Below are 12,097 nucleotides of genomic sequence, written 5' to 3' on the forward strand. Positions count from 1 at the left end.
AATATATGTTACTAATGCAATCTGTGTCCCCTTACATCTGGCGTAAAAATGACAGTGTTTCATAAAAAGAACATCATAGTTAAACACTGTGACGGTAGTGTGATTGTCTGGGGCTTATTATGTAGCAAGACAATGAAAAACAGCAGCAGTTTCACCTCTTAATGGTTAGAACAAACACCAAAATTAAGGTTTTGGAGAGGTTCAGAGAAGTTTGGACTTTTTACAGTTACAATGAGTACAATTGCAGATACTCCCTGAACACCATTATTGAATTAAGACATAGTCTGAATAACCGCCTGTCCTTTTATTCACCCAAATCCTGTTGTAAATAATCCTGTTATTGTAGGCTCTACCTTACAATGTAAAGCACCTTGAGGAGACTGTTGTTGTGATTTGGCGCTCTATAAATTGAATTGAACTGAACTGAAGTGAATAAGTCTTCCAAATTTGTTTGTCGGTGATCTGAGTCTACTCTTTCATAGTTTTACAAACGACTCCAAACTACTTAATCCCCCAAAACTTTGCAGAGACTTTGCAGACTTTTGCAATAATTTGCAATGATTAAAATAGTCACAGTTTGGCAAATAAGTCTACTCTGTTTTAGTAAAGTTATTAAAAGTGTTGACAGCTAACACTTAAACAGCAGTAACGTGAGTAGAGTGTTGTACAGCTTTTATCATGGTCTGCTAAACACACTTTATATTCTGTAACATAGCCTCACCTGCTTTATCCCTCATTTATCATTCTACAGTGTTCAACTTACACTGTCATTTATCATTCAGTGAGTGGAGAGGAAGAACTGTTAGTTCTCAGTCTTGTTCCATTACAGCAGAATGTGCTGAGTATAATTTAACATTAATGAGCCACATTGTGTGTGTGTGTGTGTGTGTGTGTGTGTGTGTGTGTGTGTGTGTGTGTGTGTGTGTGTGTGTGTGTGTGTGTGTGTAATCTTCTGCCCTCTCTTGTTCTTGTACACCATGTGACCCTGGTTTCCTGCGCAACTGTGTGCGTGCATGTGCATTCCTTACTGATTGTGTATTAACCAGCTAATAAAGGATTTGCGGTTCCAGATGGGAAGACACAGTTTGACTTCCTGATTCATGATCTGTCACATCCACTTTACCTTTCACCACCTCTCAGCTGACACGTGGGGCTCAGGCATGGCTTCAAGTGACCAACAGGCTTTAAAAGAATTTTAAGACTTCTCTTCCATTTCAGTGCCTAAACTTTTTAAGGTTAGGAAAGTCCTTTTTGCCTTTTCTTCTCATCATCAAGGATCACTTAGACCTCACAGCTTTAATGCCAACATAAGCTGCGTAAACGTTTCAAAAAATTATTGTTTAAAATATTTTCACTTTAAACGTGAAAATATTTTTTTTAATACTGTATCTCTGTAGCCATGTTACTGAAATGGTTTAAAGCTCTGGATCATTGTGTGCCTGTGAGCACACATGCAAAGCAGTGCTGAATGTGAATCACTGTGAATAATGTTTAGGCACAGAACTGGATTGGAGCCAAAGACCATGCCAGGCAGGCACATGGCTAAGAGTGCTCGAGCGCCTGCTCCTCTGCCCCTTGACGTCCAAAGTGCCCTTGTGTCAAGACTTTATGCATTAAGTAGGCTCATATAAAGTGGGACATTTAACAATTTAACAAAGACTTTAAGTAGAAATAACATCACTAGCATGGAGGTATACCAAAGTCAATTAGATTTATTTAATACAGTCAGAAATGTCCTTAAGTGTTTGAAAAATGACAGCCAAACTTTGCCTCTGTATACTACCACAGTGGATTTCAAAATGATTGATGTGCAGACTTTTAGTTTTAATTCAGAGGATTTAACTAAATTATTAAGTGTTTAGGAATAACTACTGTTCCTATATATAGTGAAAGTAGCACTGTGGCACAGTGTTTAACACTGGGTTGAAATCCACCATCTGGCCAGGGCCTTTCTGTGTGGAGTTTGCTTGTACTCCCCGTGTCTCCATGGGTTCTCTCTGGGTATTTCTCCCACAGTTCATGCACTTAGTGGGGTCAAGTTAATCGGTGATTCTAAAATTGTCCGTAAGTGTGAATGGTTGTCTGTCTCTCACTGTGTTAGCCCTGCAGCAAACTGGTAACCGCTCCCCACCTCTTGCTCTATGACAGTTTAGTGATTTTAAAATTGTATAGTTCTAACTACCTCTGGATCCAACTAGTTCTAGTTTAACTCTATAATCAGGAAGTGTGCAAAGACGACACTCTTAAAATGTAAGTAAATAAAGGTTAAGTGGATCTAATGTGAAGAATGACTTACATTATCACCACTTTTTGATTTTACTACTGAGACACATTTAATTGGGAACAACATTCCCCGAGAATTCCAGCTTCTGAGGTAACCTGAATATGACTGGGAAGAAGTAAAAACCAGGACCAGAACAGATTTTTTAAAATTGAATTCAAGTTGAATTTCCCAACATTAATCTTCCTGCTGCGTACCTATCAACATATAACCTTCAGTGTGTTTTTCTTTTATTGACTTTATTGTGAGCTGTAAGAACAAATTGTCACAGGGCATTATATTGAAAAAATTAAATATGTTGTATAGCTCTTTCCATGCCTTTTCATATGACATATTACTTAAAAAAGGTTTCTTGAATTGTCCATACTCCTCAGGAGTACTCAGGAGGAATACTTGGCTGGCTGGAGAATTGGCAGGCAGGTGGAGAGCAGGTAAGCTCTTCATTTTGCAGTGACTGAGCCAGCACACCAACAACAAAAAACTGCTCAGCTGTCTTACAACAGCAACACAAATGGTGATTGCCCTTTGATCTTCGCTGCCTTGAAGGAAAAGTAAAACAAACATGGATAACAATAAATAATGTACGTAGTGATTTTTTAAAGAACAACATGAAGACACCACCCTTTAACTTACACCAGCAATTTCTTTTAGCGCTATGCACCATGTCCAGACTGTGGTGTATTCCAAGCACCTGCCTGAAGAGGTGAAGAGGAAAATCATTCTGTTCTCTATCTTGCTACTTGCGCATTGTTATACATTTTATCTCAAAAGCATTTATTCATAACGGCTCTTATCTGCACATGAGCAGATCTCAATCAGCCTTCTCTCTTTAGAAAACGTATCCATGGTTAGATAAAAACCTCCTTCTCCATCATAGTACAGTTCCAGGATGTCTGCCACTTGTCTGTGGTTGCTAGATTAATGACCTCCTTGTTCTCATTTTCCACAGTGGTGGTAGGATGCAGGACCATGATATCTTTCCTTTGAAGGCTTTAGACATTTAAAGAAAAGTAAGCAAAAGTAGGTATTGCAGTTTATCATGTCTATTTTCATAATCTTTAGCAGGAGAACAGTTTTTTCACAACTATTTCTTGATAATAAAATCTCAAGCTTCAAATTTCATAACAGGCCTGGAGTTCCATATCCATCGGTAGTGTCCAGTGTGACAAATCTAAACGTCAGAGAAAAGTAAATGAATTCGGGCATGATGGTGGTGGTCAACTGGTGGTGACAAGAAACTTATACAGTTATGCAAGGATAGAGTTAGAAAATGTGAGCGACTGCCGCAACTGCTGTGCAAATGGATGATCACTGCTGTGGCTCTTGTAGTGATGTTGGCATCAAAGGTGCCACGCTGTCACACACTACAGCAGTCCTGAGAGCATTTGTATATCTCTAAATGGCAGGTTCAAGTATGTTGCAAGCTGCCTCCAGCTGTTCTCATACAGCTTATAGCTGATGTTATCTTCATGTAGAATCCGCTGCAGCTGTGCTAACATAGACAAACCAGCACTAGGACAGGGTTCTTCACGAGGGTTTTCATCAAACACAATAACAGGAAGTTGATCAAAAGTTGTGTCCTTGTAATTGCTCCTCCCAGTCTGTGGAGGCAGAGCATTAAGAGAGCATGCTCTCTCATGAATGAACAAACAACAGCAGTGATTAATATTTCAGTGCCAGGCTACATTACAGACAAGGGAAGACAGAGCAATATGAGGAGATGATGTAAGGGGAAAAACGTGAGGACCTAAGCACAGGTGAAAACAATAGCATAACGGGACTGGGAAATACAAGACACAACAGATAATGATTACCAAAATAACACAAGTGAGACACAACTAGTAAACTGGGAAAGAGATTGACTTAACACAGGGAGGACAGAGACGGGAAGATACTGAAAGGCAAAGATGAGACAGAAGAAGGACAGACAAAAGTCAAAGTAACAAATATTAGATTAGAAGACTCAAAGAACAACCCTAGAAAATAAACCATTAAAAAAACAAAGCAGAAGATAAACAATACTTCAAAATACAACATAATAACAAGTCAATTAATTGAAAACCAGACTCTGATTAAACAAAATGCTCAGAAATCAAAAGTAAAGGTAACCTAAAATGTAAGACTTCAATAATAAGTAACGTACAAACAGAGGCTGCTGGAAAGTAAAAAAAAAAAAAAAAACTTCAACATGACTCTCTTCTCAAAACCAAAATGAATAGTTGATGATCAAATTCAAAGAAAAATACCAACAAGTCTGTTCTACAAGCTCTTTTGAGTTCTGGCCCTTTATTTGTGATAATAGCTTGGCACACCCCCCTTCCCCATTTGGAAGAAGGTTATTTACACCACTCTCTTTTTTTGTTCATTTTGGAATGTTAGGAGGTGAAATATGTCATGGTTAAATGATAAACATGAACCCTTAAATCAGACTCACAAGCAGGCAGTAATTAAGTAAGAATGAAGCTTTTATTGTGGGCAAAAAAAGAATCATCCAAAAGGCAGACGAAAACCAAGCCTATGAAAAACAGGGGACATGCTAGGGGGTAACCCCGGGAGCATGGGGACAACAGTAAAAAATAATTATATGACATGACAATGAACAAAAATAAACTCAGGGAAATTTAAGAATTCAGGAAATAAGAGGAGGGGAAGAAATCTGAATACATAACATAGAAAGGTGACCAAGAGTTAAAAAAATAAAGGAGGAAATAACATAACAGGAACATCCAACACTGTGTCAAAGGCTAGACAGGATACAAAGAACATGAGGGAAGCAGAAAGTATAATCAGAAATCAGAATCGTGTTTATTGGCCATGTATATGTGCAGACACATACAAGGAATTTAGATGGTGACTCTCAGCACAACAATGTAAATCACACACACACACACACACACGCACACACACACACACACACACACACACACACACACACACACACGTGTCTATATATACATTACACATGCATACAAATACATACACAAAGCTGTGTAAACCAACTATAAATAACCAAGTAATCTAAACTTACATACATAAAATTCAGGATGATAGAAATGAAATGAGGTGGAATGAATACCACAGAATGTACATAAGGTGCAGTTGCAGTCTGCTAGTGGGAGCAGTGTGACAGGTCAACTGTTTAGGAGGGAGATGGCGAGGGGAAAGAAACTGTTCCTATGTCGGGTGGCCCTGGTCCGCAGGCTTCTATACCGTCTGCCAGAGGGCAGCAGATAAAAAAGTCTGTGTCCAGGGTGTGAGGGGTCTGTGATAATTTTCCCTGCCTGTTTCCTGGTTCTTGAGAGGTGCAGGTCCTGGATGGAGGCGCCAATGATCCTTTCTGCTGCTCGTACAGTCCGCTGCAGTCTGCTCCTGGCCTGTTTAGTGACTGCACAATACCAGACTGTGATGGAGGAGCACAGGACAGACTCAGTGACCGCAGTGTAGAACTGGATCAGCAGCTCCTGTGGAAGACTGTACTTCCCCAGTTGTGTCAGGAAGTACATCCTCTGCTGTGTCTTTTTGAGGATGGAGTTGATGTTGGTCTCCCACTTCAAGTCCTGGGAGATGGTTGTACCCAGGAACTTGAAGATCTTCACAGTCAACACCGGGCTGTCTGACATGGTGAGGGGGAGCAGTGTTGAGGGATGTCTCCTGAAGTCCACTGTCATCTCTACAGTCTTAAGCTTGTTCAGCTCCAGATTGTGCTGACTGCACCACAGTACCAGCCGCTCAACTCCCTGCCGGTATGCAGACTCATCACCATCCTGAATGAGGCCAATGATGGTGGTGTCATCTGCAAACTTCAGGAGTTTAACGGCCGAGTTCTTAGAGGTGCAGTCGTTAGTGTAGAGGGTTAACAATACTGAGGGGCCGAGTTTCAGAGGTGATCTCCCCCAGCCTCACTTGCTGCTTCCTGTCTGTCAGGAAGCTGGTGATCCACTGACAGGTAGCTGGTGACACGCTGAGCTGGGAGAGTTTGGAGGAGAGAAGTTCAGGCACGATGGTGTTAAAAGCAGAAAAGTCCACAAATAGGACCCTGGCATAAGTTCCCAGGCAGTTGAGATGTTGCAGGATGTAATGCAGCCACATGTTCTCTGCATCATCCATCGACCTGTTTGCCTGGTAGGCAAACTGCAGAGGGTCCATTTGGTGGCCTGTAATGTCCTTCAGATGGGTTAACACCAGTTGTTCAAAGGATTTCATGACCACAGGTCTGTAGTCATTCAGTCCTGTAATGGTGGGTTTCCTGGGAACAGGGATGATGGTGGAGCGTTTGAAGCAGGAGGGAACTTCACACAGCTCCAGGGATCTGTTGAAGATGCGGGTAAAGATGGGAGCCAGCTGTTCAGCACAGGTTTTGAGGCAGGAGGGTGAGACACCGTCTGGCTGGGGGCTTCTAATCCTGAAATAGTCGGCTCACATCCTCAGTGTGTATTCTGAGTTTCAGGGAGGAGGAAAGGGGGGTGAGAGGTGTGATGGAGGTCGTTGAGTCTGGATTGGGGAGGGTGAGGGGGAAGGGGGGAGGGGTGGGAGGTGTGTTGGGGTCAGTGTCTGAAACAATGTCTCTGGGGAGGAGAATCTGTCCGTCTCAAACCTGCAGCAGAATGTATTTAACTCATTGGCCAGGTCTTTGTTTGCTTCAACAGTGGGTGTGGGGCGTTTGTAGCTGGTGAAAAAACTACACCATAAGGAAACTAAGAATTAAACTAAACATAATTCATGATAAACAAAACTCAACAGGTCAGGACCAGGACACTGTCACAAAAATACTGCACTGTCCAGTGGTACGGTGAGACTACTAGTAAAACTAGCACTTACAGAGTTCCGGTAAATATGCTTTTGCAAGGGAGATAAATGTTACACTAATATTTGATATTGACATGTAAAAAAATGTTACATTTAGATTTTTAGGTTGTATTACCAACGTCACTTTTAAAATCCTTCTCCCTGTGAAACTCCTTCCATTTAGGAAATGCTCCTGTGTCAGTATTTACAGCTGATTTATCCTGACCGGTCAATCTGTTCCTTTCTTTCACATTTTCACTTGTTTGATGAAGGCAAATCCTTCTCTGATGATAAAACAGTTATGATCATTCATATCTTGAGTCTGCTTACTCTAGCCACATATGTAAAACTTTATTAGCTGGAACAGAGAGTAAATATGGGTACAAAATCTAGTAAATTAATGTCCAAAAATTACTGACTGCATCTTTAACAAAATGTTTGTTTCTTTAGGGTCTTTATGGTTGTGCAGAGAGTCTCCTGTTCAATCAGCAGTTTTAATTCTGGATGTAAAGATTCCAATAAAGCTTATACTGAAATTGAATACAAAATTCATGTCATTTCCCAACATCAGTCATGTTTTTAGAAAACACCACCGCATAATAACTCCTGCTATTAAAATGGTGGATAACAGTATTAATGCAATAGAGAGCAAAAAATAAATAATGGCTGTGCTGTTCTTCTTCTGGAATGCCAAAGGCCTTTGACACAGTTGACTTTGTCACCTTGGTGAACCGAATACACAACATTGGCTTATCAGTGAATGCTGTTCAATTGGTTTTGAAACTGCACAACTCAGTGTGTGCAGTTTGCTGGGTCTTCTTTCTCTCAAGGACTCCATATTGCTCTTTTCTCACTAAATAAATAACTTTTGCGAACATTTATCAAAAGCTGCGTTCCATTTTTAAGCAGATGGCACCAATTTTTTTTCAAGAGCATGCGCATGAAGGTGTCTGTTGATTCTAGAATCTACCTACTCAAGAATGTTCATGTCTTTGTTAGGTTTGCAGTCTGGTAGTGATGTGTCGGTCGCGAACAAAACAGCTCTTACTGTGTGTTCACACCGAACGCGATGGACGCGAATAGAGCGTCAGGTTTACATGTAAAGTCAATGGAAAGGCGCGATGACGCGCGATTGCGGGTCCCGCGAAAATTCGGAAGCAGATTTGCGTCGCGAAAACGCCAAAACGCGTGAAACGCGCGTCAGTGTAGCGCGTCTGGCGCGTTTGACGCGCGAATAAAACCACGCGCGTGAGTTTTTGTGTTGCACTTTGTGCATACGCGCGTTTCGCGTCTACCGCTCGAGTTGGAAAAATCTGAACTCCAGCGTCAAATCGCGCCGCGACAACCAATCAGGAGCCTGGTGACGTGGCTGTTACCTAGGTCAAAGGGGCAGATCCAGCCAAAGTCTTTCATACTTCAATGGAGGGGAAGGCTAATCAATGCGGTAGCAAACAACTCGGAGCTGTACAACACCAGCTGCTTTCAGTACCGAGACAGGAATAAAAAGGACCGAGCTTGGAGGAAGATATGTGAAGAGATCGGGCAACCTGGTAAGTTCATTCATTTCTCTTTTGAACGTTTTCACTGACCCGGGAAGCCGCACAAAAGCTAGCAAGCCACCGCTATTTTCCCACTGACGTACAAATACCGTTCTGCTTTTATGCATGTTGTCATTTAGGAATATATTTTATTGTTTATTAATAAACAGCACACAGTGGTCCCGCTGTTCATCCGTCACTGCTTTGCTTTTTCGCTGATTTTTTATTGCACAGTACAGCATTGCATTCTGCAGCCTGATTGACAAATCTGCTCCGTGTCGTGTCTCCTGCGCTTGCCAAATTTATCACGTTTGGTTTTGATAACCATCGCGTCCAATAGAAAAAACAGCACAAAAACACCCATAACTATGAGCCTCATTCGGAAATAGACACCTGCACCGTGAGGGAAAAAGGCGCACGAAAGTGGCGGGCAGATGAAGACAAACCGCGGCATAATAATACTTTTACGTTTTGCAATCTACAAAGGTTTGCACTTTGAGAATCAATTGTGAGAACTGTGACCAGGGGCTAGTTATTCTGAGAACCCCTGCAATAAATGAGGGACCACTGTCTACTCTACGATTATTATATCCAACCTGTTAACATTTAATACTGTATTGATAGAACCAACTGATTCTGCAGCAGAGCATCCCCAGTCCCTGAGCTCCTGCTGCTGCACCCACAGATATGTACAGCAAGCACTGATACCTTTTTAGTCGGTGGGATTCCCTTTTACTAAATATCTACAACCAATCTGATTATATCCTGTTATTGTTTTTTTTTTTTTTTCAATGTTGAAATTAAAATCTAGTAGCAGCCTTCTCATTTCTTTGTGTTTTGTGCTGTTTTACAGGCCCACAGAGGAGGACGGCTCCGAGGCAGATGAGGGACGGGTCCCAGGACGGTCCATCGGCGGTGGAGCTGGCCATCCTGGAGTCCCTGAAGAGGCCACACCAGTCTCCAATGGAGCATTTCCTCCTCAGCCTTGTTCCTGCTCTGGAGAGCAGCTGGTCCTTTTTATTCCTGTCTCTCTGTAAATTCTTATATTTTATATATTTATGTTTAATGTTTTTCTGTTTGAGACTTTTAATATTATTTCAAATAAATGTTTATAATGACTAATGTCTCAGTTCTACTACACAGCAAATGTTGGCACACAACTTGACACATGTAGAATTTATTTCATATTATACTAATGACAAAATATACTGATACAGTGGGATGCAGAAGTTTGGGCAACCTTGTTAATAGACATTATTTTCCTGTATAAATCGTTGGTTGTTACAATAAAAAATGTCAGTTAAATATCATACAGGAGACACACACAGTGATATTTGAGAAGTGAAAAGAAGTTTACTGGATTTACAGAAAGTGTGCAATAATTGTTTAAACAAAATCAAGCAGGTGCATCAATTTGGGCACCACAAAAAAGAAATGAAATGAATATTTAGTGTATATCAATGTGTGTGTCTCCTATATGATATATGGGGTGCCTTTGTCTGGACGTGCTTCTCATCCAGAGCTGCACAGCACAGAGGAAAGTTCCAGCGCTCCTGGAATCCCTCTGTGATGGACCGCCAGTCTCCAGGTGAAGGCACAGCCATGAAGTCGTCCACTAGACAGTCCCAGATGGACGTCGCTGCCTGGGGGGTGATCTGGCTCACCGTGGACACACCGACTCTGAAACTGAACGCGATGGTCCTGAAGGAGTCCCCGGTGACAAGGAACCTGGACAAAATTGTTCAAAATCAGTATTATGTGTACTGCAGTTACAAAATACATTATTCAAATTCCAAAATACTTTTGTGATGTCAGATTTAAATCACAAAACTTAAATCTTACATAAAACATTTTGTAATTATAAGGATAATTACAAAATGTATATTAGATAATATCTAAAACAGTTGTGTTTTGTTTTAACTTTAACATATAATTTGATTGGTAGCAACTTTCACAACTACAGTGAGCCAATCACTCATAATTCCTAAACATGTCAATCAGGTAGGAATGAAGTGAGACATTAATAGAAATAAAGAGTTGTATGTTGACATGTAGCCCTTTCCTTGCTTAAATCATTAATATTTTTGAAAAATTAATCTGTGATAAGACAGCTTATCAAGATAGAACCCTGTAACTAAAGATGAAACAAACTGTTCACAGTTTTATCTAACTCTGTTTTAATAAAGGCTGGTGACCCCTGCTATAGAGTCTGACAGCTGCAGGGATTATATACAAATATTCAACTATCCCAGAATTAAACCAGGTCTAAATAAAAAGGAGTGAGTATCACTACAAGGTTAACTCAGTGGTGCTAATGCTACAGTTTGATATCAGCAAACACCGAGCGCATACATTGATGTGACACCACAGCCATGCTATCATGCAAACACTGATAACAGCATAAATCGAATTAAATCGGGACTTGATGAGAGCTTCTGAGTATCACTAGAAATATTATAAAGAGTCGTCTCTGTACCACAGTTTGCTTTCAGTAAACACCGACAGCATTCACTGTTAGCATAGCACATCCATGTTAGCAGTGTATAACTGGATGGATTAGCATATTAGCACAGATATCAATAAAGGACTACCGTATTAAATAGTTTTACTAACCTCAGGCAGACGGACAGGCGCTCTGCAGGTGGGATTGAGCGCCTGTAGTTGGTGTCTAGGCGGGCGATGCTGGGACCGACGAGGGAAAGCAGGTCCTCAAACTGGCCGACGGTGATAGCGCTGGAATCGGCCGTCATCCAGGCGCAGCTCCTGGAGCAAGTGGTGAAACTCACCAAACTGCTCATGCCTCTGGAGGACCTGATGGACCCAGGTACGGCGAGGACGTCTTTTACGCTGCTGCTCTGCTCTCCACAGTACATAGAGAAGGGAGACTCTCTCTTCAAGCGCTAGCTCGATAGCTGCCATCTTGCAAAGATACCGGTCTGGCACAACTCCCTCCCACATTCCTCCCACATTTCCGGTTCACGCGCGTCAAAATATGATATTTTGACGCGCGATGGATTTTTCTTGGACACGCGTTGAGACGCGAATGTACACGCGTCAAATTAGGGGCGTTTGGGGCGTTTTATTCGCGTCCATCGCATTCGGTGTGAACACACCGTTAGAGCCGGTTCCTGATTGGGAGCCGTGGGGTTTTTTTTTTCTTTCTCTCAGCCTCTCTCTCGCACTTTTTTTCAGCTTCACTCCGCATGCGAGCCTTGTGCTTTGCGCTGGGAAGAGGGGGGAGGGGCGGTAGTTACACTCTCAGTAACACAGGAACAAAGCTGGAAGGAAAGAGAGAGAAAGAGATCCAGGGACAACAATGTCACATTAGAAAGGTATAATAATCATCCACAACTATTTTCAGTTCCGGATGATAAAGAATTCAGAAAGTTTATTCATGCAGGTCCATATGACAGAGAATATGCATGTTCTTTTTGTTTTCATATTATAATTTATATTTAATTGTGTTGTGGGTTTGTGCTGTTTCACTTTAAAT

General features: G+C 41.4%; 1 protein-coding gene and 1 long non-coding RNA gene across 2 annotated transcripts; one reads left to right on the plus strand and one right to left on the minus strand.

The window, feature by feature from the left end:
- The first annotated feature begins 8,458 nt into the window (after nucleotides 1-8,458).
- On the plus strand, nucleotides 8,459-9,726 carry LOC147337446 (uncharacterized). The gene is made up of 2 exons (XR_015130862.1): nucleotides 8,459-8,616; nucleotides 9,458-9,726. It is a non-coding gene; the product is annotated as an uncharacterized LOC147337446 (long non-coding RNA).
- A 32-nt stretch (nucleotides 9,727-9,758) lies between these two features.
- Nucleotides 9,759-11,573, minus strand: LOC147337447 (uncharacterized). Its single transcript, XM_086305053.1, has 2 exons — nucleotides 11,218-11,573; nucleotides 9,759-10,332 (listed from the first exon to the last, which is right to left on the minus strand). The coding sequence occupies exons 1-2, from the start codon at nucleotides 11,475-11,477 to the stop codon at nucleotides 10,062-10,064; spliced, it is 531 nt and encodes a 176-aa protein (XP_086161179.1). The 5' UTR covers nucleotides 11,478-11,573; the 3' UTR covers nucleotides 9,759-10,061.
- Nucleotides 11,574-12,097: the final 524 nt, after the last annotated feature.

Source organism: Aulonocara sp. 'chitande type north' Nkhata Bay, linkage group LG2, assembly GCF_057382095.1.
Source record: "Aulonocara sp. 'chitande type north' Nkhata Bay isolate Kocher_YH1m ecotype deep benthic linkage group LG2, A_spYH_male_GT1.1, whole genome shotgun sequence".
Lineage (NCBI taxonomy): Eukaryota > Metazoa > Chordata > Actinopteri > Cichliformes > Cichlidae > Aulonocara > Aulonocara sp. 'chitande type north' Nkhata Bay.

Bases quoted from the DNA above. Each gene is read 5' to 3' on its own strand.
- LOC147337447 (XM_086305053.1), bottom strand. From the start codon at position 11,477: ATGTACTGTGGAGAGCAGAGCAGCAGCGTAAAAGACGTCCTCGCCGTA. The intron at 10,333-11,217 runs GTTAGTAAAACT...AATTTTGTCCAG, and splicing joins CGCCTGTCCGTCTGCCTGAG to GTTCCTTGTCACCGGGGACT.